Source organism: Taeniopygia guttata, chromosome 2 (assembly GCF_048771995.1).
Source record: "Taeniopygia guttata chromosome 2, bTaeGut7.mat, whole genome shotgun sequence".
Taxonomy (NCBI): domain Eukaryota; kingdom Metazoa; phylum Chordata; class Aves; order Passeriformes; family Estrildidae; genus Taeniopygia; species Taeniopygia guttata.
This window is the reverse complement of record NC_133026.1, coordinates 123,352,933-123,379,440: the sequence shown is the minus strand read 5'-3', so window position 1 is coordinate 123,379,440 and position 26,508 is coordinate 123,352,933. Positions and strand designations below refer to the sequence as shown.

Sequence of the window (26,508 nt, the reverse complement as noted above, 5' to 3'; positions counted from 1 at the left end):
GGAGCAGGCTCAGCAGCTGCTGCAGAAGCTGAGAAGCTGTGGAAGCCAGGTGAGGAGAAGGCCTGGTCCCTGAGAGTGATGCAGTCATGGCCATACATGTGTCTGTCACTTCATCAGCTCCCCGCTGGAAAGAAAACAGCCCAAATCCCATGAAAGGCCAAGGGCTCTCTGCCTCCTGCACACAATTTGGTTTGTTGTCCTGGTCTTAGGGTGAAAAGCTAAACTACTAAAGCATCTAATTAATGAGCCTCCCTTTCTCTCTGACAGGAAGCCTAGAGGGGAGGGGAAAAAGTGTCGGAAGGTCTATGGGATGGAGAACAGAGACATGTGGTGCACTGCCTGCCGATGGAAGAAGGCCTGCCAAAGGTTCATCGACTAACGATTGAAATTATGCAGAGGATTTGGGGAGGGGGAGGACAACAGCAGAAGCAGATTGCTGCAGCTGCACTGTATCACTTCCCATTTTCCCCTCCAGTGATGTGGTTTTGGGAGTTTTGGTTTTTTGGGGTGTTTTTTCTTTGGGTTTTTGGTTTTTTTTTTAAGAGCTTTGTATTTCAAAATGAAGCACTTGTAGCCAAGGAGAAGCACTAATTAAAACCTGTGTGGAGCAATAGAGAAAAAAAAAAAAAAAAGCAAAACCAAGACCACACAACAAAATCTGTCTCAGTAAGTGTGGAAAACAGAGCAGCTATTAGTGTTCTTCTGTAAAAGAAAGGAAAGTGTTAATTATTTTGCTAACTCTGTGAGCTGCTTGCTCCCTAGGATCATTTTTAACCATTTCAGTCTTTCTGCTGTGAACATCTGTATTTGCTAAACTGAACAATTTTTCTTTTCCTGAAATGAAGATCTCTTTTTGAAAGCTTTCTAATAAACACTTCAGAGTCGTATAAGCTACAGTTTTCTCAACAAAAGCTGTACTAAGACTGGAGACTGCTAAATAATTCTCCTGATACAAATGATCATGATTATATTTTTGAAAAGGGCATGTGGGAAAGCATTGGGATTTTCATTTGATTGTTTATAGGAGAAAAGCAAAGCTGATTTTGCAAGAAGGACAAGCAGCACTCCTGGAAGTTTTTTAAAAGAGGCACAGACCAATGGAGTGGAACAAAGTAATTTAAGTACCAAATTGGATTTTGATCCTCTAGAGGAAGAAAAGCAGCAATGGCAACTCACCAGCAAATACTGTCACGAGAAGTCTGAGGGAAGAGATACAGTGATGCTTGATTGAAACCCACAAGGATATAAGGGGGCTCCAGTAGCTTTTCTTATTACTCTCCCCTTTCTGAGGGGGGATGAACAGTTGGACCAGCACAGCTGTTGCTGCAGGAGGCCTGTGAAGAACTGGTAAATGCAGCCACTAGGATTATCTGTAATATCTAATTCAGGGAAATGATCCAGCCCAGCAGTTCTGCTTTTGCTTCATTTTCTCTTATTTCAGAGATTGTTGTTAAGATAATGGTTCGTTCAGTTTTTCTTTTAAAGTTAATAAGATTTATTTGATACAAAAAATTGGTAGAGAAAAGAAAATACTCTCTTTACACAACATCATCTTAGAAAAAGTACAACAGCAAAGGAGCAACATATTTGTGGTAAAAGACCATTTCTTAACTCATTTTGATACATGAATTAATGAGTTTCTCTGTTTGCAGTACTTGGATTGTTTTGGGTATTTCAGTTTCTCTGTCCATTAGGAAGTATACACTGGAATGTGGCGGCCTGGTATTCTGTGTCCACTTGTATCAAATTACTGTTAATTAATGATTATTTCAATGCAAAAATAAAGGAAGGATTTACTAGGAAATGAATGTATACGGCGAAATAATACTTGCCTGTTAAAGAAAATGAGACACCTTAAAAAAATCAAAGGCACAGAAGGAAAACTTTGTCTATTAATAGAGACTGAAGGGCCACAAATGCCTGTGTTATTTTCTTCAGAACATTTGAACCAATTGAAATTAGACCAAATCTTTTCTATTTTTCTTTTAATTGTTTAAGCTGGCTAATTCTCATAAGAGGACTTTTAAGTATCTAAACAGCTTTCTAAAATCTGGTCCAAAGTTCACTTGATAGCTTTATTAAGTGTGCAGCACTGCTTGTGTCTGTGTAAAAGTACAAAATAACAATGCAGTTGTTTGGATACACTGTGGATTCCATAGGTTAGCAGTGAAAAGGAGAATCCATAATAGGAGCTACTGAAGGTTATCATCTGATTTTCTGTGAGCAAGTTAATTGGGCAATCAGGTGCCTAATTTGAACATGCTATTTCTGCAGTTATTTACAAATTGTGTAATTTACATGCACAAGTGGCAAGATACGCTTGCATGCATGCAGTTACTTAGTTACTTGATTTTTTGCCCAATTGTGTTCTCTAAGTCACAAAAAAAAAAAAAGACTCTGAAATCCATTAAGACCGTGAGATATATACACATATGAGCGTGTATGAGTATTTTTGTATTTGTGTGTGTATATACATGTAAAACTATATTATATAGTTTTATATGTGTATATAAAATCTGAAATTAACAGGGAAGAGAAAGATTGTTTTCTTTACAAATAGAAAAAAAAGACACTAAGGGTTAGTGGATATACTGATCTGTATTATCTTCTTTCCTCTTAGTAAAACATGGATTTTCTTTACAAGTTGTATTTTTTCAATTTCCACTGTTAAATACCTCATAGTAATTCACAGACATTTCATCTTCAAACACTGGGTTTGCTGATTGTGTACTTAGATAAAACTTTAAAAATTTGGGATTTTCCCAAGATATTCCTACCAATTTGTTCCCTGCATTTTAAAAGCTCTTCAAGACTATAAAGCATTCCATAATTCGACTGTTGTTGGACTAACAGTTTTTGCCTATATATTTGTTGTTCACCTCCTTTTTGCTTTGGAGGATTTTTTTTTAAATAATGTATCAGATTGTATATTGTTTCTATAATGTCATGGCATTGTGAGCAATTTTCCCAAGGGCACTTTATGAATAATTATAATAAGATTATTCTTTTAAAACTTCTGCACAGAAGAATGGTTTTGTTGCCAGACCAGATTGCCCTCTGGTACAAATTGAATATGGATTACATAAAGGACTAAAGCCACAAACCATCAAAACTGGAGAGAAAGTTGGTGTTAACGAGTCAGAAGGTATTGCTAAATCCTGCCAGGACAAAGCTAAATTACCAGTATTTTTACTCAACCTTTAATCAGTGTTTTATATTAAATCAGCTTTGGATCTTACAGCTATGGTATTTAATTCATAGTAGGCACTTGTGGAGGTGCCGTGTCTGAAGCAAGGCCAGCGATAGCGCGACAGCCCGGAGCGTTCTGCATTCACTCTGTGCTGTGAGCCCCGATTAACTCTTGTTGCACGAGCAGTTCAGCACCTGCCAAGATCCCCTCTGTGACCCCTCACACAGCCAGCAGGAGCAGAAGTGCCAGCTAAGCCTTCCTTCTGCTGGCAGTACCGATCGTAATCTGCAGCAATCGCTTCCATTTTTCAGTCTCTTGCTTCTGCGTTGCTTTGGGTGGTGTTGTCCTCCTGACACCTCATTTATCTGACACTTCTGCACTGACCAGTCCAAAATAGTCAGATTTCTTTGTTCTCCTGAGATGGAGCTAGCCTGAGTGCTGTGGCATTTATTGTCATCACTACCTGCCAGTTCCAGGTTTTGGTTTCTCTGTGGGAGGTAGGTCATTGTGTCAGACCCCCCCTGAGAAGTCAGAAGGAATGTCTTGAACACATCATGCAGTGTCTGTGTGCTACAGGGAATTGGATGGGGGTTCATCTATGTCAAGAACCAGAACTTGATATAAAAATGTAAGGATCTGTTTTATTGTTAATAGTATTGACGCTGGTAACAGAAATTTCCAGCATCAGAATCAGAGTGGAGATCAACCATACTCATGCCAGATATTTTTCTTTAGGAGTTTCCTTGTTAAAACAAAGCTATTTCCCATATCCCCATTCACCCCATCCCCCAAAAGATCTGGAAAACGAGATAATTTTATAAGTGGGAAATTTTAATTGCAATTTTTAATATTGAGTGTGCTCCAGCTGCTCCTCTATGAAGCTATTGAACATTAAAACTCAGATCATCTTAGTTCATAAAAGAGTTTCCACACAAAACAATGTGCCTGATTCTCTAGTGCCTTGCACAAACGCAACAGGATATACAAGATGCAAAGTGAGTAAAACTTCTTCTATTCCAATTTGCAAGTTTACACTTTTAACCAATACCAGTCATCACCTAACACATACCTGTTGGCAGGTCAGCCCTGCTTGTGTGAGTAAGCTGAGCAGAATGCCTGTCTGTCAGATAACTTTTCCCAAATCCTTAGCTTGGTATGAATGTTAGCTATCTAATTATCTACAAGTTCCTTGCAGCCATTGGCTATCTTGATTGCTTCTCCCTTTCGTTTTTCACAATAATGACTAGATAGGCAGCACAACAGGAGGTAAAGCTTTAGCCAAAAGCTCTTGTAGAACTTGCACGATTGATTCCAGCACCATGCAATGTCCCAGATGTTCTTGGCACTAATTTCATTTTGTCATTCATTCTGATCCAGTACATTGGGATGGTTCTCTATTGCTTGTTGTGGCCTGGGACCAGCTAAAATGGCCCTGTTGAGAATCCAGGACAATCGCTCTAAGTGTCACACTTCAAAGTGATTTCTTTCTTGTGCTGCCTGTAAATGTGTTGGAACATGATCTTGGAAGCAGGACATGGAATTAGAGGCTTGCTAGCCATTTGCAGAGATGTTGGAGGTTGCCAGTGAGGCTTCCTTCTCTTGGTTCAAAGTTAGAGGCATCTGCTGGAGAAAGTTGTGTTGCGCCTTTTCTTAGAAATATTTTGATACGGAAACATTTGTAAAGCCTCATCTTGATCTTATATTTATATTTTATTCAATCTTCCTGTGAGGTGGTAGCACTGGAACTGAGAGCAGTATGGAGTTTGGGCTTTAATCTGCATTTGTCAGGTTTTTCTAGTACATAACCAGGCAGGTATAAGGTATCATAGTGTAGATTTTATTCTAATACAAGTTCAGCAGAGATTTATGGCACCTTTGTAAAATACCCAGATGGAAGTCATGGACAGGAATTAAGCTGAGCATTTAAATACACTCTCTGTATTCTAGATGGGAGCAGCCTTTCTTTGCATCCATATGGAGCTGGAAAACCTTGACAGCCAGTGTACACCTTGAGAGTGCCCACTTGAACTGCTCTTTCCATCTCGGGCTACAGTGCTTTCACATTGACCCTGCTCTCAGTTCTACCCAAATGTGGGATTTAAGGAGGTGTGTGTCTCCACTTGCAACTTTTTGAGCTTATTCCTCAATACAGAAAGCACTCATCATGTTCTTTGTGCTTCACACAGACTGTTTGTAACAGCAATGCAGAAGGACTCTGGGAACAGGGAAATCAGCCTGTTTCAGGTGGCACCAGCCAGAAGAAAGTACAGGCTGCTCTGGTGTTTGCTCAGCTTCACAGCAAGAATTTGTTCAGCTGATTACATAGAAGAGAATAGATAAATTTAGTAACAAGCTGGTGTTTTGCTGGTTTTTGACGCATCTTAACACCTAGAATTTTCTCCTTCTGAGTTTGAATCTGAATGTGAGATCTCTCATACACCCTTGAGGGAAATTAATTTAGCAATATAAATGCTCTTTCAGCATTAAATCTGGATTCTTTATGTAACTAAAATCTGAAGATGGGCTTGAACTTTATAAATGTTTGAGTGTTGGTATTTACTGCTTGCTAATCCTCTTAAAGATTCAGGTTTGATTCTGGAGTCCTTAACATAATATTTGATACCCAGCATCAATTAATAGATGATATTTAATGGCAATGGCCAGATAAACAAAAGTTACTAAAATATTTGTAAAAAGCAGTTTCTGGAAGATATGGAAAAAGAAAACAGTTGAAACAGATTTCCTCAGGGAATGTGAGAGGGCTGTGAAAGCAGAATGCAAGTTTGTTTGAATGGAAGATGTCTAAGAAAATGATTTTTTTTTCTATTTTTAGGCAAAATGAAAAGAGCAATATGTCACTACTTGAATTATTAAAATTAGAACGAAGCACTAATTGATGAACATGATCTTACTTAATGCTGTAGCTTAGGATTTTCCAAATACAAAGAAAAAGTTACATAAAAATACAGAAAATGAGCTTAAATCATAACCTAATTATAATGTAAATTTATACATTTGTGTAAATCTTTTCAGGTTCTAGTGTAAATATAAGGGCTTCTTGTCTACAAAGTTGCTTGGTCAAAACATGCTTTGTCTGTAATTGAATTACTTTTTACCAAATTATTTCAGCAAGCAAAAAAGCAGTATGTCAGCATGATATCCTGGGGAGTTGTGTACTGCACTTTGCAAAGGGCTAGTTCTACATGAAATTAAAAGAAAACATGTCATCACATATTTTCTGTCATGTCTGCAAAGGCATCAGCTTCAGTAAACCCAAGGTTTTTAATTGGGCTGTCTAGGATTTTGAAATTCCACAAGTTTTTCAAATTCTCAATTTTGTTTTATTTTAACACAGAAAAATTCTATTTGATCCATAATAATATTTTCCTATCAATTATTTTTCCTGTGTCCAGGCACTCTGTCTTGCAACTTCCCAAATGTGTACAGTGAAGTGAATAAAAATCAGCATCTTCAGTATTAGGAGCTACAAATGTAAATAGCATTTACAAGGTATCAGAATTTTTAGTATCAATGTTTAAATGTAGTAATTAATTCTTAAAGTGATGCCAACAATCTTTGAGGGAAGGGGAGCACATAGTCTGTAAATTAAGAAGTGCAACTGTACAGACATAGAGCTGCTAGTATTGCAAGAATAATATGTAGGCTTAGGTTTATCAGAACACTCGAGTCTGTGTTTACCTCCACCTGTGGAGTTTATTGATGAGACTCCTCGTGTTCCTAAAGTTTGGCACACATTTTTGAGCTCTTCTGAAATCAGGTGTTGGCAAGAGCAGATACTCCTATAGCTTTGTCTGAAATATGCACTTTGTGGGACAATCTACCTTTTCCTGGATTTATGCAATTTATCTTGTGTTTAGAAGACCAGACAAATTTACAGAATTTTTTTATTATGGCTTTTTGTATTGCATATGGGAAGGTGAAAAAGAGACAAGTTCAGCTGTACATTTCAGCACTTGAAAACACTGGCTAAGTTTGTAAAAGCTGTATATTTGACATCAAGCTCAAAGAAACATACTTGAGCTCACTGAAAAAAAAATACATAAGCAAGTCACATTAAATAAATTTCTCACGTTCCATCTGTATTTCCTGTACACTCAACACTCCTCCGGGCAACAGGCGGCATGGGAGCTATGAGCATGCAAGAAAATAAATGAGTTTACCTAAAAACTTCGGGAACACTATGTTTTTAAGCCACAAATTATGTTGCCTATCTGTAATTTTTAGTGTTAGAAGAAAATAGACAGTAGCCTTATTAACCAGGTGCAATACTTAAAAAGGGCTAAATTAGGGAAACAAGTGATGTGTTTGTACATCACTGCAAGCATGCGCTCTCTGAAAATGAACTTTTATAGCACGGGGATCTTAATACCTCTCTGAAATTATAATGTTGGTTTAATTTTATAACTGCTTATTATACATTATGAAACAGGATTGGGAATTCCTAAAAACCAAAAGGAGGAGGGAGAAATTGTAAATCACATAGACTAGTGGTATGTTGTATTCCATGACAAAAGGATACTAAAACACCTTTACAAAGCCATACAAATTCTGTATTATTGAAAGAAAAAAAAAAAACAAAAAACTGCTCCCCTTGGTTTCAGAGGTAGTTTAGTCTGAAATTTCCTGTGATTTGTCTGTTGCATTTTCTCAAAGTTTTGGGTTTTTTTTGTATTCTGATGGTGAAAACATTCCTAAATTTACCAGTATTTGGCTTGAATGGTATCGTTTTTAAAAAAGCTTATAAAATTGAGTTCTTTGTGATACTGTGCAGTCTGAATGAGATCATGCAACATGATCTGCTCCAGCTTAAGGAGAGAGAGTTCATATAAGCAGAAGATTACAGGAAAATACTGTATTGAGCATTCATTGTTCAGTCATGAGAAAGATCTGAACAATCAAACTAAAAGCTGCACTCACATATTTCTTCTCTCCATCTGCACACTGCAGGGTTGATGGAATACAGGCTGCCACGTGTATCTGGCTATCTCACCCCTGTTCGGGGATTTTTTTTTTTTGCTGATAAATAATAAAATACATATCAGAGAGATCTTCCCATCTCTCTAACTGTTTTTGTCTTGTGCTCTGAGTCCAGAATTAACTGAAAGACAGAAATAACCAGGTCTGTTGAACAGAGACTAGTTTGATTCTTTCCCTGTTTGACAGACTTCTAACAAGGGCCAAAGTACAAATGCAGAGACATTTGTCAAAAAGGGCTTGAGCCAGTCAGACAGGACCTGTAAAAAATTGCTCACAATTGGATCCCAGCAGGAGGAAACTAGTCTTAAGCAGTCAATTACAGAAGTTCTGTGGTTGATTTTTGGTGTTTTGGGGTCTTTTTTTTTTTTGTGAATTCCAAGTCTGGTAAAATGCAGATCACATTGTAAGAAGCTGAGCCCTCAAAACAATACAGGTTTTCTCAGGAGAGTTCAGTTATTCCCATGAATAGCTTCATTGGCCAGGGCTGTTCACACAGGTAATGGTTGTAGAACAAGGGCACGTGGGTTTTCCTCTGTGTACTTCCCACTGGGATTGGGAGTGTGAAATTGTGAATCTCCCATTCTGAGGGCTTGAGAATTGTGCATTCAGCTTTGTGAGAGGGATGGATACAGTGGATACCTCTGCACATGTGCAGGGCTCTTGGAAGAGTTTCCAGTAATACCAAAGTGGCAGTACTCTGGATGTGTTACCTAGTGACAGATTTAAGAGCTGTTAGGCTGGAGGTATTCAGCCTGTAATCTGTTCTACTGATGCCAGCCCCAGGGAGAAGGAGGTTTCTCAGTATGGGATCCAGGATAGCCAGCCCAATTTGAAAGGGGTCCATACCACCATATCCCTGTGCTGTTGGCTCGAGTGCTGCCTTTGCTGTGTCCAGCTAGAGGGAGTTGGTTATCCACGTGCATTCATTACATGTTCATAGTACAGAACACTTTTTTGAAGAGGAAGATTCTCTTTTTCAGCTATTAAAACAAAACTGTGGGATAGTTTTGAAGTTCCAGATGAATGAGTCACAGCATTGTCAAACTTTGAATCAGGCATGGTGGTTTCCCTCCTTCCAGAGCCATGCTGCAGCTCCTGTGGCAGGTCTCACAGAGCCCTGGAACCTCAACCAAGTTTTTCCCAAACATTTGCTGGGACCCGGCACTGAGCCTTAAACCAAGTTGGACCCCCAAATAAAGGAGGCTCTTTCCAGCTCTTTCCCAACTCTTAGACTACCTAAGTTAGTGTTTAATTAGTAGGCCTTTGTAAAGGGAACATTGCCCCATCGCTTGCCTCTGGCATTTCAAATCCACTGCTGCATTTGCAAGGAGCCAGACATTACCCTGCTCAGTCACGGAGTTTGGGAATATTATTTTAGATTTAGACTTCTGCATCCTGCATCAGGCTGCAGTTCTACAGCAGGTTAAGGTGACATAAGCTTGTTGCTGCTATTGAAAAAGCTTTTCCTACCCTCAGCAGAGACATTTCTAGAGAGAAGTTTCCTGAGTTATGCTGGCTCGAGCCAGTCCTGTTAGTGTAGGTCTGTATAAAATGCTAGATAGCTTATGGCCTGCTGGGTCTGTGCCCCTGCTCTTCCATGGGGCAGGCGTGGTAATGCTGCCTTTATCCCACTCTGTCTTGTCTGAAGTCTCATTAAGGACCTCAGCTTGCACATACCCCTACAGCATTAAACTCAGGAGAGCTCCACCTATGGCTGGTGGCATTGATTTTGGTGTGAAATTAAATATATGGGGGAAAAGAGAGGAATTAGATCGATATCTGTACATGCAATGAGTCTTAAGACTTAACTGTGCCATGATTTTGCTAATCAGATATTGGAGGAATTAAGGGATGTGAAAAACAACCTTAACTGCATCTTGTTCCTCCCTGGAGCCAGGGTGGAATTATTCACAAATAATAAATTATCTTAGGCCCTGCAAGGTTCATTAAGGGGCTGGGAAGTCATGACCTCTGCAAATCTCTGGGCTGCAGAGCACCAGGGTATACTTCTTACCCAGACGTGGTAACAACTAGGAATGATCCTCAGCTGCCTTGCTGAGTGCAGAGTTTTAGCCTCTTTTTATTACAGCTTCAGTTTAGCAGCGATGAGAATGCTGGGCAAGAGGTAAAGGGGCATCGGGTAACTGAAGAAAGAGGACCATCAGCATCAGCTGCACCGTGGGGTTTTTTAATTGTCTGAAAAGCAAACATGTTTCTTGTCACTTGCTATTCATATTGTGTCATGTGTCTATTTCCATCATAGAAGGGGGTGAATTTAGCACAGGGTAAGCAGCTGTAGGAAACTAAAAACCCAATTGCCTAGTTTTTATGAGTAGAGGATTTCTAAAACATTCTGCTTGCAGAAGACTGCAGTATTTATGTCCACACATGCTTTTTTTCTTGCTTCAGTCACAAAAGAGAAATACCTGCCTGCATACATTGTTCTTCCTTTGTTTCTTATCAAATCTTTTTTCAGAGAGTTTAAAGTTCAAGGTTTTTTTTAAAAAAACATTTTTTCTGAATGATGATTTTTAGAACCAGAGCATTTCCTCTTTCACTTCAGTGTAAAATTACGGAGCTTTAATTTGCTATGCATCGCACTTTATATATTTTTTTCACTTTTTGGGCCACGTATTTTTGATACACAGAACAGTAAAGGTTTTATTTATCTAGTTATAACTTGAAATTAACCATGAGACTAAGATGTTTTTATACAAATGGAAGTTCCCTAAAATACAGAAAATAATCTGTTTGGGTCAGAGACATTTTTAATGATACATTGAGAAATATTATAGCTTCTGAAATTATTTATCATTTGGTAAATTCAATACATTAATGGATATCATGGTTTAAAGTGGGATGTATATGAGGAGGAGACAAAAAGTTCTAGACAGTAGATTTCCTTATATGCAAAGCCTGCATTAGTTTAATTGATAAGGGTTTAAAAAAATAGCCTAATCTAGTTTGAATAAGTGCTAACCTGATTAATAGGCAAGTTTAAAATGCTAGGAGCTCATAGAAATGTGGAAATTATTTTAAGTAAAGCACCCAGGAGCCGTTTCTCCCCGTGCTGTGCAGTGCTGTGCAGTGGGTAGCCTGCAAAAGCCCCCGGGCTCTGCAGGCAGAGAACTCGTGCCGGTACAAGGCAGCAGCAGAAGCTGTAGGACAGTACAGATTTTCCTGCTTTAAACAGCTGTACTCCCAACTTGCATCATCATCCCTTTGGTTTTGGTGTTAAGCTTACAGCACTCACACTATTGCACATAGTTTGTCATAACCTGTAGATGCCAGTTTCAGCATTTTGAACAAAGAACAGCTACTCTGCCCCAGCACAGAATCCTTTTAATCTTATGGAGCATGCTGAAAAATAAAGAGCTTTTTGACTTTTACTTTGTCCAAATCTTTATTCCAAATCACACAAAGAAAAGTGGGGAAAATAAGGCACATGGCAGTGAAGAGGGGAGAGAGAGACAGCAATGCTCATTTCCTTCCCAGGGTGAATCATTCCTGGGCTCCCCTCTCCCAGGCTGAGCATGTGTGTGCATGGACCATGCACAGCTTGGAAGTTATATAAAATCCATCCTTGCAAAAGCTCTTAGTTGGCCACTTCCCAGAGACCCCAGTTCCTTTTCAGAGGGTTCCAAACATTCTGCTCATTTCTACATCCATAGGTAAAAGCTACCTGCTGCTCCAATAGCCTGGGTGTAGTTTCCCATTGGACTGCAAATGTGTCACCTTGCCATTTTTAATCAAGCTGCAGTTCTTCCTGCAAAAGATGGGCATGATCCAGGTATTTGTGCGTGCTGCAAAGCTGTTGTGTCCTTCCAGGAACAGCCAGGAGTTCCTGGAGCGAGGCGAGCACACTGCCAGTGGCGTGCAAGCCTTGTGCTTAACACCAGTGGTACCTGTGCTGAAGAGAAGTGTGGACTGATGTCAGCTGTCCATCCCACCACAGAAATGAGGGCTGCACAGCATAGCTCAGCTCTTGGAATTATGGGGCAAAGCATAAGCTTAAACCTTTTATGGTAAGCACAGGGTATCTGAAAACTCAGTCCGTGTTTGAGGAACAAGAGCAGTGACAAGCCCTGTCCGAGGTCATGTTCTGTCAGGCAGCACAAATAGCAGCTCTGTGGCCCAACTGGTTGCTGTAATTCCATGCCTGTTTGAAGGAAGGCTTAGAAGAGAAGACTTGCAGGTGCTATTCCTTAGCACTCTGGTTTGATCCTGCCCTGGGCTGGCACAGCACATTTAGATAAAGGGCTTCCACTAACAGTGACTTAGGCATGGCAAAAAACTGTTTCTTGTAAGAAGCAGGTACTTTTCTCATTCTTACAACATTAAAAACACATAACAAAATGCCACCAATACAGAGCTTTGTAAAATTCTCACAGTCCCTTGTAGTACCAGCAGCTGGGGAGAGCTCAAGAATTCAGAGGACCTTGGCCATAACTCATCAAAAGCCTCTGCAGTCCATTGCCAGTGAAAACCATTTAGTGCTGGATCAAAGACCTCCAGACTTGGGCCCTGCAAAATTCCTCTGAGAATTTTGCTGTTATTTCATTTCAAAAAAATTGTTAAAATCTTTGGGTCAGCATATGAGTCAATTCTGCCTGCTGAATCAAGAGTACTTCCAATGGACTTCAGATATCTTGGGAATTATTCTCAGTACAAGTCAGGACACTCCAAACATTTAAGTTGTTTTTCTTAAATTAAAAAGATTTGCAAAAATAGCAATATGCATATTAATGCCTAAAAGTGGATGAAAGTAATTGAGTTAAGGTACTGAGAAGTATCTGCTTGCACCTGAAACTTTAAAGAACGACTACTGAATTCGTGATTTGTAAGCATGAGCTCCTGAATTTTATCAACACACAAAACCAGCTTTGTACAGAGTAATTTTATAAAAATTGAGAATGTTGTTTTTTGCTCAAATTGCTCAAGTAGTTCAGGTAATGAATAATTTGTTTCTGATCAATGCATTTTAGAATGAGCGAATCTTATCCTCTTGCACTTCTAATATTCATTGTTTGTATGGAAAAAAAAACCTTTACTACTTTTCCATTTCCCAGTGAATGATAAGTTCACTAAGCAATACGCAGTGTTTCTTGACTTAAGACTGCAAAATATGCTTAGATAATTTTTCTCTCCTCCATATGAATCTGGTTATATGAGAATCTTACTCTTTTCTAGCTTCAGAAATTCTTTTTGCAATTTCCATAGATACAGTTGAATAAAAATTGCAAGGAAGAATCTAAGTCAAATGCTAAGTATAAATAAAGTGCATGAAACAAACATGAAGATAAAGTATCATGAGAAAAGTCAATCCATTGCTGAATTAAATATTTATAGAACACATTGATTAGCAGAGAGTACTGATCTTTGTTAAAATTACATTTAGAAACAGACCACTGTGTTTTAGTGTCACAAGTGACAAAGGAATTTTTCTTCAGAAAAAGTGCAAACCAAAAAAATCCATTAAACTAGATCATTTAGACCAAGATTTTCTCAATTTGGGCCCATCCTGCCTGTTACATTACTGTTGTATCTTCAGGACTGCTCAGGACCACAGACATTCTTCATGGGAAGCAGCTAGGTTCCAAAGTGTCAACTAAATAAAAGGAAAATGAGCAAACTCATAGGACTTTTTAGTACTAGCTCAGCTATTGCAAAAAATGGACAAAAAAAAAAACCCCAAACCAGCAAAAAAGCGCTACCCACTACTGAACTAGAATTTCAGCAGTTTAAAAGAACCATGTTTTGATCTAGTTCACACACCATAGCTAAACCCAGGTTTCTGTTGGTTTGCTTGTTTGTCTTTTGGGGTTTTTACTTCTTAACAACCCTGAAAGCAGGGTCTGTCATTACTGAGATGACCATGGTTGAATAGGAATCTCTTGAAATTCTAAAATACATTATTAGAGAAACAACAGACTTCAAATGAAAAACTACTTAAAATTATCTCAAAAAAGCAAAAAGAGTTAATTCTCTATTTGGGAAATGCCATTCAGCTACCATTAACTCCCAAGCTGTGTGTTTAACTGAGATCCTGTAGCTTTGTCAGCTCACATTTTTGTTAAAAGCAGACGATGATTAAACTACATAGCAAAGCACCTCCCTTTGGTCTTTGCAAATGAATGTATACATACAAACTATGCATTTTCACACCGCTGCATACCGTATCTTGAATCACTTCAACCTTTTCCCCGAGCTTAGAAACCCCCAAACTCCAGGAGCTGAAGGTGTTCCCACCTCCTTTGGCAGATATTTGTCTCCTGTCTTGTTTCTGCTCTCCAAAAAAAACTTAGGTGCAGGACAAAGCAATGCTGAGCTGCACAGCCCCAGGTGCAGAGGGGCCTGGGGCCGCCCCAGCACCCGGGATGCTGAGCTCAGCATCCCGGGTGCTGGGGCAGGCGAGCAGGACCAGCATCTTTCTCACCACACTCAGGAGGAGTTTGCAGCCACACTCAGCCCAGCTGTGTGTGCCAAGGAGAGGCCCCTGAGCTTGCAGAGGTCATCCTCCCCTTTGGGACAGCCTTTCCAGCCATCCCAGGTTCCTTCTGCCCATCCCTTCCCCACGGTGGCTCCGAAGATGTTCTCACCGCTCAGACTTGCAGTGCCCAAAGTGCTCAGCCCTTCCTCCTGATCACTGCGGGACTTTAGGGCTGGGGTGTGCGAGGGATAAAGGATCAGAGTTTGGGTTTAGTGTACCTGCTGCTGGAAAGATGGAAAAGATGGAAAGATGGAAAATGGATGTCTTGTTCTTGTAGCTGGTGTAATTAAATACAGAAAGAAGGTACTGCGTGCAACATTTCTTACTTAAATTTTGAGTTGTCGCTGTAATATACATCAGCCCAGTCTACTCAATGAAGTGTGTTTCTTATGCTTTATCCTACAGGAAAAAAGACCAAAAAAGTAGAAGTAATAAGAATATCCTTGCTTTAGACTAAAGCAAGCATGGACTTAACAACAAAGATTTTGTTTATATGCAAACTGTTTAGATATTTCATACCAGTATGAAGGCAGTCGTAGTCTTATGTATCCAGAGATTTGCACTCATCTAGGTTATGTTAATTAAAAACATTTTTGTGGTATATATTTGTATTTGAGGGGCCAAGTTTTTAATTTTATATTCTTTACAAGAATTAGTGTGGCAATTATGTTTTTCCATTTACTGAGCTACCTGCCCATGCTATTTGTTCATTTGTATAAAGAATATTTCCAATACTTCTGAGATTTTTGGGCAGTGTTTTCAAAGGGAACCTGCCCCAGAGGGTTCCACAGGATTGTCCAGCATGAGTGGGAGGCTCTCGGGAGCAGCAGATCACCCTTACCAGGACATGGGCTGTCACTGCAACAAACACACATGGATTCACTTCCCTGCAATCTACAACTGCCCTGTGGGCCTGGGGTAGCTCCAACTGCAGTCCCTCAAATCAAAGCTCTGACTGACATTGTCAGTCCTTTGCTGTCACTTACTATCACAAAGTTAACTTTTTACAACGAGGAAGCGCTTCCAACTCTGGCACTGATGGAAATACTGAATACTTTTAATATATATATATATCTATATATATTTGGAAAGTATTTGAACAGTGTTTTGTCTTTTTTTATACAACTTTTAGCCAAATAGAAAAATTCTGATTATTACTTCTGTGGATACCTGTCCACCTGTAAATAAACTTATATATTCAGGTACATGAACCTGAAGAAAAAAATAATAAAGACTGTTCAGGGGCTATGCGCTTTGCTAGCTCCTGGTTCCTTTGTACATAAGAGGTAACTGTTTAAATGTTGGGTGGGTTTTTTTTTTTTAATTTGCTTGTTCCTCTAAAGAAAGAAGAAGAAAAAAACTTTTGACTTTGTTTTCTCTTTTCTGAGTTAATACAAAGATTTTCTAACTTTTTACTGCAGAAATGGATAAATACCTGGTGCTAAGTGAATGTGAGTCAAACTGGCCATAGCAGACACACCAGTTAGAATGCACTTTTCCTGTGGCACACAATGTATTTTCTCAGAAGGGACCTTCAAAGAACTGTCAGATGTTTACATTTCTTCTTGTTGCCCCAAATAGTTTTGAATATTCAAATAACTTCCAAAAATAAAATCATGGTCCATTACTGATGTGACAAATCCTTACATTTAAGTATCTACAACAGCTTTGTACAAATACCATTTTAGAGATAGTTGAAATATTGGGCTTTCATACTTTGTAATGCTTTGATGTGACAATAAATATGCTGTTGCTATCTAGTCTAACCTCATTGTAGACCTGTAACTCCCTGTTTCTGGTTATGTCATGAATTGCACTGGCTTGAATTCAGCCAAATACTGACTGTTCAGCTGAAATATTCCGACTGTTATGATGTCCACAAAACATTAATTAAATGCACTTGTATCTGACTACCATGGAGTATGTCAAATTATTCATGTAATAAATCCCTTGTGTATAACTTTTGTTAGTTGTTTATGTGAACTTCAGTTCTTTCACAGCCATGAATGCCGGTGCATCAACCAAGGACCAGCTGGAGTCAGTCAGTGATAACCTTTGCATCAACTTTGTTACGACCAGGGCTGATTTCCTTCCCTTTCCTCAGAGGGATGATTTTTACACGCCGTGAGCTAAGACACACGGGACAGGGATGTTGCATTCTAAGTTTTGCTGCTGTCAATTTGAAGTTCAGCCTTTAGCTGGTGACTGCGGTTTCCCACTTCCAAGCTGACGCTGCTCCTCCTGATGCATTCTGCAACCAACACTTCCCCTGTCCTGCTCCTGCCTGGCAGCCGGGGAGCTGCCTCCCTGTGCACAGCAAGGAGCAATCCTGATAGCAAAGGGCTGTTGGGCCATGGTAAAGCTGATGAAGCTACTGCTTGAAATTTGCAAGCTGGAGAGGCATCCCTGAAAAAAGGAGTAGTTTCTTGAAAAAGGGAGTAGTTTCTTGGAGAAAAAAAATAAAAAAAGTATAAACTAATACCATTTCTGTCCAAATTCTTGACTCTCCTTCCAACTTTGTTAGGTCATATTTAGATTTTTCCTTTGGCTAATGCATTCCTGCCTACTGCTGCAATGCCAAGTCCAATATAAATAGCAAGGCTATTAAACTTAATGAGTGGTTTAATCACTCTTGTGCTCTCATTTTCCCCCCTTCAAGCAGCACCTCCTCACCACACACGCGCGCACTCGGCCGCCTCTCCAGCAAACGAAACCCGCGAACAAACCCGTTCTCGGAGCCAGAGGCGGAACAGCTCTGGCCAAAAGGCCCCGCCCTGCTGCCCGACGAGAGGTCCCGGTGCCGGTGCCGGTGCCGGGCGTGTCCCACCATCCCTCGCCCTGATCCCGCCCTGATCCCGCGCATCCCGGGCTGCTGAGGAGCAGCAGCTGCCCGCACAGCCCCGCTCCTGCCCGCAGGTACTCAGAGCTGTCGGACGTGGAGCATTAGAGTGGGGAATCCCGTGGCTGATTCCTGTAGATATAAAAAGGAGGGGATTTGAAGTCAGATAATTACCAAAAAAGCATTTAAGTGGTATTTCAGACTAAATTCCACTAATTAAATGCCACTTTAAGAGATAATAATCTCTGCTGTAATTGATGTTTCTGAAGACAGATGGGCTGTCTTCAGAATTAAAGTTTTCATCATATTTTCTGCATTAAAGGGATTCAATTTTAGACCAAAATTCAATATATATTCTTCCCTCTCTCCACTCCTGCAAAGGCTTCTTTTTTTTTTCTTTTTTCTTTTTTTAATTTTTTTTATCCAGTTCTGCACTCAGACATTAATGACTAGCGTAGGTGCATTTGATTCAGAAATACTTCACAACCTCATGTACTTCTCAGAGAAAATTTCGAGACAGAATGGTTCAGTCTCTACCTGCATCAGTAACTTCCTCTAACCTCATTTCTTGTAGTAAAATAATTCACTAGATTCAAGTTTAGACTTCTAATAATCTTAGCTGCAAGAAAACAATTTCTTTTTTAAGTGACCTGTGCATTTTATACTTTGCATGTTGCCATCATCCTGCTTTATGCTACTACATTTGAGACCTGTTCTCCAAATGTGGCCTTGCAGAATCATTATGTTATAGTATTACTTCTGATGTCAGGTCTTAATGGAAATCTGCTGCACCAGAAGCAACTTTTTAGCAATGCAAATATTGCTTAGAGAACAATAATATTATTTTGGTGCCCTTAACCGAACATATTATTTTCCAGTTTATTTGCTTAAACTGCCAACTTTTTTCTCCCTCTCCCACACACTCATTTCTGTGATGCCAACAAAAATATTTATGTCATAAAAATTGTTTGAAGACTAAGCTACACTTCTCTTTTTGGCTTACAAAATAATAAGCAAACATTATGCTAAGATTTATGTTCTAAAATTAACTTTGGAGAGGTAAAAGAATTTGCACCTTCCTGAATTATATTTTGCCTGTTTATCCCCAGAAGATACCACTGTGAACAGACACAGCTCTGCTCTTTTTTTTTTTTTTTTTTTTCCTTATAATTTCTGGGGAAGGAGAAGAGTTTTCAAACACGTTTATTTCAATGCAAGGCAAATGACAAGCAAATTTCTCATTACTCTGTCTCAGCTTTGCCTTGTGATACCTATTGCAAAGTGTTGCTCTGAGACAAAACTTCATTGGTTTTTTTTCCAAGCTGTAAAAAGCCAAAAGTTATGGGTGGTGAGAAAGGGAGGAACCACTACCAAAGACTGGATTAAACCACCAAGGTTGTTTTTAACCAAGCAAGGGCCATACCTCCAAGTGTCTTGTCTGACTCTGATGATCACTAGTCCACCAAACATTAGTTTTAGTATTTTTCAGTAATATGTGAACATTCCCTTTGGCTATTGGCTAAAAGCCTACCTACCCACCTTTCCCAGGCTTTTAAACTGTTAGCTTTGTAGGCTTTTTAGCTTTCCTTCTAAATACTATTAGCAGTATATATATAAAAGATACATGTGATAATATGTGTGTGTATATATATATATATTTCAGAGATGCTTTTCAAAAAATTAGTTTTCATAGTGACAACATCCAGAAAAAGTTGGGGAAAGCTATAAACTAGCCCTTAAAAAAGATGAAAATAAAAATATGTGCAGCCTAAAACTATATTACATACAACTGATACCAAAACAACACCACGTTTGTTGAAGCAGGTGCCGACTACACAGTCTCGAGATCAAGACATTTTCTTCCACGCATTCAGTGGAAGTAAAATCTTATCCCGTGCTGACCTCCTGTGGTACGTAAGGAATCTGCAGTCGCCAAAAATAGTAGCCAGAAGTCAAGAGGACCACGAGGTAGGATAGATACCGGTTGGCTGGTCCTCCAGTCCCAGGCTGGGAATGAGCACGTCCCAGAGGACACACATCCCACACACCTTAAAACTTTGGTGTTTAACTGTCACGCACACAAACTCCTACATCTTACCCAATACTTAAACATGGTGAACAGATCAGGTAAAAACAGTTCCTAAATTTGAGAAGGGTTGATCTAAATTCCTTGCAAAGAAATACAAGAAGCTTTAGCTTGGACTCTTGTCCTTCATCCTTGCATGTCAGAGCTGTGTTTGTGTCATTATCAACACTGAGTTATCTCACTGTGTACAAGGCATGGAGCATCCCTCTCTCACTACTTGTGGTTGAGAACATTTGACTGATTAATCCGTGGAAGGCCAAGTCTTTTGTCTCACTTCTGATACCTTTGCTGTTGTTCCATTTCCCACCAGCACGGTGCACACCACAGCTGTCCAAGGGAGGTGCTACACAGGCTCTACAGCTCAATATTCACTCCTCTAAGGGCTTGCTCACATCATTCAAATCACTTATTCCATTTAGGCTCCAGAGGATCAGAAAATGAGTCAGTAAGTGGGAACCCAAATATATTTAACACCATCCCTCAGTGGTGAGCCCATTTAAGGGCACAGGAAGCAGACACTACGAGCTCTGGCAGCAGTGAACTGTCAAAGCCTGAGGGCTGCGACAAAACAGGGTTATCACATTCTTACCCCACCCTGAAATCCACTTGCACGAGATACCCTTTCATTTTGGTACACCTATACCTGTCCCACTAGGCCTGCTTCCTCATCCCTGGCATACACCTCACCTACTCTCCAGATGATGCAGAGCATTCCCTACCCTCACAGGCACAAGGCTCTGACCAACAGTGTCCATACAAGTGTTCAGTAAAAAGGGGGCTCTGAGTCCTACTTCAGAAGAGGGAACAAATGTATTCCTGCAGCCTTGCTCTTTTGTCACTGGCAGAAGCAGCAGTGCTTCCCAGTGCACCCCCTGAAAGCAGAGCACACCGAGGATGCCTTCATCTTACCACACAGCTGGAACTGTTACTCAAACACAAACACAGAATCCTTCTAGCTTCAGATCCTGTGCTTTCAAGTCCCACCCCCACACAGTGAGCAAGCCACCCCCAGAAATCACTGCCAGATATGCTTTTAAGTCTTTTTCAGGCCATCAACACACGTCTAGCCATTGTAGAGGAGAAACTGGTGTGTTATTTTTGCTTCTCATTATTTCTCCCCTCTTCTCTGCTCTGGTGTCTATCAGCATCACCGCGGTTGCTTCCCGTCGTGACTGCAGTATGAGGTCAGTGAAGTGGTGACTCACATAACCAAGTTTAGCTTGAGTTTTTAGCCAGGGCTGACCAGGCTTTCTGCAGTGCTGTAGGGCAGAGATTTCTGTTTGGAGACTTAAATGACATCCTCTTTAGAAAAGGGCTGGTTCCTTCCTTCTGGTCACAGACCTCTTGACCTATGAAACTAAACAGGATACAGAAAAACAGGAGGAAGGAGGAAGGAAAATGTTTTCTACTTCCGCAGCTTTATTAAAAACCAGAAATTTTCAAAAATATATGTGAAATCCCACTCCCAGGCTGCTTCTTTCTTGGGTTCTCTTTTCTTTAAATATTTGTGTTTTCCCCCAGAACGGTGGTGAGGGGTTTTGGCATTTCAGGCTGAACTTAGACTATTTGGCTCACTACATGTGCTCATTTTCTGCGTTCCTCTCCCTGCCAGCTTTGTTGCTTCCCAAAGACAGCAGCAAAATGAGAAGTACAATCCCCCACTGAAGATGTTTCGTATTTAGAACCGGCACTTCATGCTAAAGACATATCCTGCACTGCATTGCTACCAGACATGTGGAGAGGCAGAGCGGGTATGGTGTCAGGGCAGGGGAACTAGAAAGCTATCAGAGGAAAGCAAGATGAAAGTGGAAGGGAAATGAAGTAAGTGGGTGATAAAATAATTCTGTTATATAGGAGCAAGCTAGAAGGATCAAAGGATCTCTTATATTTGCATTTTATCCTCATTTCTGTTCCTTGCCATTTCCTTCCTCTGCTGTATATTATTATCACCTCTATTATAAAACTTTCTGGTTGCTTGCAATTATCCCCCCTTTAATCTCATGCTAGGCTCTTCCTCTTTGATCCATGCCTTCTTGCCATATGAGTGATTGTGTGACTGCTGCATATATATGTAAAAACATACATTTACTTCATTTCCCCATTGTGCCTCCAGTTAAGTTGTGTTACCTTCCACAATCCTTTCTGCTTTCCTCAGTTAGGCTTGATTCAGCTCCTGATGCCTAAAGAGGCTGCCTAGAACAGAGGCTAGACAGTGTTAAAGGAATAAAGTAGGTATTTATTAAAAGGCCTTCAAAGGATACACCTTGGGCAGTACAAGAACCTGGCCATGGCTCCACCCAAGATGGATGCTGGGTCTCGAGTTTTCACACTTTTATAACTTTTGGTCCATTTATATATTGGGATTAATTGTCTCATCACAGCTTCAGGTTATGAAGTCCTATCTTCCTAGATTACTCTCCTCAATTCACTGTTGTTTATACTTTTTGGGCATAAAGCTGCAATGGTGTCCTTGGTTCTCAGGCTGGGAAAGGATTGTTTTGTCTGACTAAACTGTGAAGAGAACTTGCTAACACTTTATATGAAGTTCAAAGTTACATACTAATGCAGTACAGAACCTGAAAAATATGAAAGCTAAAACTTAAGGCATCACTCCCAGCAAAAATGTTGCAAATGGAAAGCTCCTTGTAATGTCTTCATTTTATTTTTGCACAAGTTATTATTACAATTTTATACAATAAAAGAACACAATCTAGAGAGAAGAATGCCTAAGTATGCTCTTTGTGGCAAGGCTAAGCAGAGTTCAATAAAGAAACAAACCTGTAGCTGGTAGCCCCTTGATTCTTACTTTTTTTGTAACTTCTGCAAAAAAAACCCACCTCCTTTTTCTGTTCATGCCCTTGCCTCCCTTCTGCCAGCCTCTCCTGGGACCCCTGCTTCCCCTGTCCCTGCAGGCTGGGCTTGCTGGCAAGGGCTGGATACTCTGAAGTAGTCAACTGCATGTATGTATTCTACACTTATGAATGTGATAAGGAGTGTCAAAAATACCAAACTCCACAAAATATTTAAGAAGCTTGTAGCATGAATATTGTGAATTAAACCTCTTGATTTCAAAAGAAGCATAGAACATGATGGAAAAATTCTTCCTTCCCTTGATCACTGAATTCCTGACAAGCACCTACAAATAAGCACCCCAAGAGCTCAGGGAAAAAAAATAGCCATTGAAAGGAACTTGGAGATCACCTAAACTGTCATTTTCATCCTGACCTACATTGATTTTCTATAAAGCAACACATTTTCTAGAAAATTCAAGCTTGTATTCTCCATGGCTTGATGTCCTCCAGAGTACCAGACCCATGCTGTCCTCACTATCCCTGTTCTTGTGAAGAAGAGAGTTATTTGAGATTCTAGAAGAGCAACAAGTTATTTCATTTTGTTTTTCTTCACGCGAGTTTTGTGCTAACAAGCACTGAACAAAGCATCTGCAGAGATGAGAGTGACAAAATGCATTTAAGTTTTTTTAGCTTTAAGTTCTTGCACATACAGCACTGTCTCTCTGGAATTAAATGGGACCATAGTTGTTTCGTATACTGCTCTATATTCAAATAAATCCATTAGTAACATGGTTTTATTTGAATACACAGCAGTATAAGATGCAGCACCTCATTGTTTTGTATTCTTAGATCACAATATAACTTTGAACATGTTTCTATTGCCACCCTTACAGGCTACACTGCAGACACACAAATGATTTGCATGTTATTGTAGAAGAGGGACCTCAGGATGTTGCTACATCACATCCTCACCTGCACTACTCTCCCCAACACACATCACATCTCATGTGATGCAGCTCAGCCTTCTCTCTTTCTTTTAAAATCTTTAACAACAGTGAGTTAATTGATGCCCCCTGTGTTCCTGATCAGTTACAATTAATCACAAAAGCCCCACTCTCCAGCCCCAATGATTAATTATATTTCCCTCTCAGGAAATATAATGTTCTTCATATATTGCTGAAGATTCTAAGATTGAGAGCAAGAAACTGGATCTTGCTCTGAAGAACTGAAAAGCCTTGCACTAAAACACCTTTTGCAGCTGCAAGTATCAACACCCACTCACCACGTTGTGTTTTCAACCTTCTCTTTAGTAAGGTGCATTAGTCAGACTTCTGAAATAAGCACCTTCAGGGCTTATTTTCTGTTCTTGCGGTTCTCCTTTGAACTCAAGCCAGCCAGTGCTTTCCCAAAACACTAACAACTGTGGTAATAAATACATCTGATAAGAGTTCACAGAGCATTAGCATCAGCAAGCCAACAAATGGCTACCAAGTGTTGGAGAGCGTTATGTGCTGGGGATATATCACAGACTGGGGAGGCTCTTTGAGACCTCCAAAGGGCAGCTGCCCTCCTGGGGGGTGTGGATGGGCACAGCTGACAGGAATTGACTCACAGGGCTGCATGTCCCACCCTCAAATACTTCAAAAGCTTCTTGTTTCAGAGAGGAATATATTGTTTGTCTTGCTGATTAAAGTTTTTTATGATTCACCAGAGAGAAAGCAAGCCTGATTGACTCTGATTTGGTTGGGGGGTTTTGTGGACTTTTTTTGTTTGTTTGTTTCTTTGTTTTTAGTGGTTTTTGTTTGGTTTTGGGGGGTTGGTTGTTTGGGTTTTTTTTCTGGGTAGTGGTGTTCTGATTTCCTAGGCTTTAAGAAAGAAATGGTGTTTTGTGTGTATGGCTACTGAAGTAACAGTGGTAAAAGTTATCTCAGTGGGCTGGTGAGAGATGTGTTGAGTGGTCAGACTGCTAGTTCACAGCATGAACAAGAAGATGCGGACAGATGGTGGAGCTGGACCCAGAATTTGCAGAGCACTGATGAAATGTGTGTGCAAATGTGCTCTTTGTCTGATGTGGTGATGTTCTTGACACCCACAGAGAAGAGGCAGACAGGTTAGGGGTACTTTCTGCTTTTGTTCCCATGAGAAGTGGGCTCTGGGGTTCTCTGCTTAGCCTGCACTATGTTACCAGTACAAAGCAGAAGGGCTCTCTCTCTCAAGGCCATACTTGCAGCTTGAATTTCCTGGGGTGTCAGAACTTCCTGCCACCAGGAGCCCCAGTTGTGAACCATTAGCTGCAGAGGTCTGACTTGGGTTTGATGTCTTTCTCCTCTGATCTTAAGGTGTGATCCAGAGTGTGTGGTGTATGTTTCATCAGGAATCAGGTTTCAGAAGCAGATGTAAGGGCTTTTCTTTCTAGGCTAAAAACTCAAGTCTGTGCTCAGTCTATTCAGATGCTGTTTATCTTTCATCAGACACACAAAGGCTATCCACTATCTTCTTGCTGAACTGTATCTCAGTCACCCAACAAACTACATGGCAAGCTCTAGTGGGACGTGAATTGTGCACTGTCTCTAGTTAAATCTGCAGAGAAGATACAGACAAACCTAGTGTGATTATCCAAAGTGGAAGCTGGACAGAACTTGAGTCCCTGACTCCTCCTTATTACTCCAGGTTTCATCGGGGGCAAGGGGAGAGTGTGCAGGCAACAGCAATCCCTCAGTGCAGAAAGGAGGCTCTGCAGTGTGTACTGCTCACTTACTGACTTCAAGCACTGCGTCAGAGCACAGGCATAAAGGCTGTGTGGGAGAAGGATGCACGGGGACTTCAGAGGAAAGAAACACTTGGCTACCACAGCTCTTCAGACAGATGGATGGGAAGAATTTTTGAATTTTGTAGGGATCTTAACTGCAGGTGTCACTGGGAAATTTAGTGCAGCTGTCTTAAGGTACAGGCAAAGACAAATCAAACTAGAAAAGTGATACCTCCAAGTGATACTGAGATACAGTCAGCAGTGAGGTTCTCTAAACAGGAAATGACATTTCTAATGGCTTGTGACAGAAAATGAAAATGCAGGTTTTATGTAGTGAAAGCCACAGTATTGAGGACTTCTGCTTCAATTTCACCCAACATTTCCCTGCCACTTGGTCTATTTTTGACTAATGTGGCTTCTTGCATATTCTGAATGGTGTCCTTCAACCTCAGCCCTTCTTCTGGGACTTTATTTTTATTATGAGTTGACTATTTGTGGCCAGGCTGATTTTGTTCTTTCACAACAGAGCTCTTTTGCTTGTACTGCAGACAGTACTCACTGACCGGAGGGGATTATCAACACTGGGGGAGAATCAAGTTGGAAGTGACATTTCCATCTAGGAAAACTATGGTAGAGATTAATCCAATGTATAGTAGTAGTGTTCAGTAAATATTTGAATACATTCTTTCCTAAATTAAACTTTGAAGAGTTGAATCTGGGTATCTTTAGTCTACATAAGGGTCCATATAAGAGGATATTGTCAAAATATCACATTTTGAAGCTGCTTTAAAACTTGCACCAAAACAAATTTTTATAGGAAAACACAACTGTGAAGAAGTTGACTTTTTTTTTTTTTTTTTTTTTTTTTTCTCTAGAATGAATTATTTGATCAATGACTCTATCACCTTAATTCAAACATGTCTTGTTGGAACACACAAGAAACAAGTTCGGGATCATGGTTCTTATCAAGATGGGGTTTTTTTCCCCTCACTGCATTCTATTTTGGGGCTGGAGTGGAGCATGAGGAGAACTGTGACAATGTTGAGTGGATATAGATCCTAAGGACTGAAAAGCAGTAAATTCACCTGTAAGCATACATCTCCATGTGAAACAAAGCCAAAATGAACTAGTTTGAATTGGAAGATTGCAAAATAAAACTTTCCACATGAAAACATTTCTACATATTTCACTGGGGGGTAGGAGTAATTTTATTTCCATTTTCATCCTGAACGTGGGATAAAAACATTATGTTGAAATACTAGAACTGAAAGTGTTCCAGTTACTTGTTCAGCACAGCGAAGGCCAGTGTGCATGTAATTTCCGAGGATATCAAAATCCTGGCCCAGCAGGTTACAGCAAGCAGA

At 40.0% G+C, this 26,508-nt stretch overlaps 1 protein-coding gene across 2 annotated transcripts in view; it reads left to right on the top strand.

Moving 5' to 3' along the window:
• The window catches only part of ZNF704 (zinc finger protein 704), a 105,813-nt gene extending 89,225 nt beyond the window's left edge, over nt 1-16,588 (top strand). For both annotated transcript variants that reach the window (XM_030266361.4, XM_030266360.4), the window contains one exon: nt 268-16,588. In XM_030266361.4, coding sequence (XP_030122221.1) covers nt 268-379 — 112 coding nt within the window. In that variant the 3' untranslated portion in view covers nt 380-16,588. The remainder of the gene's footprint in view (nt 1-267) is intronic.
• Nucleotides 16,589-26,508: the final 9,920 nt, after the last annotated feature.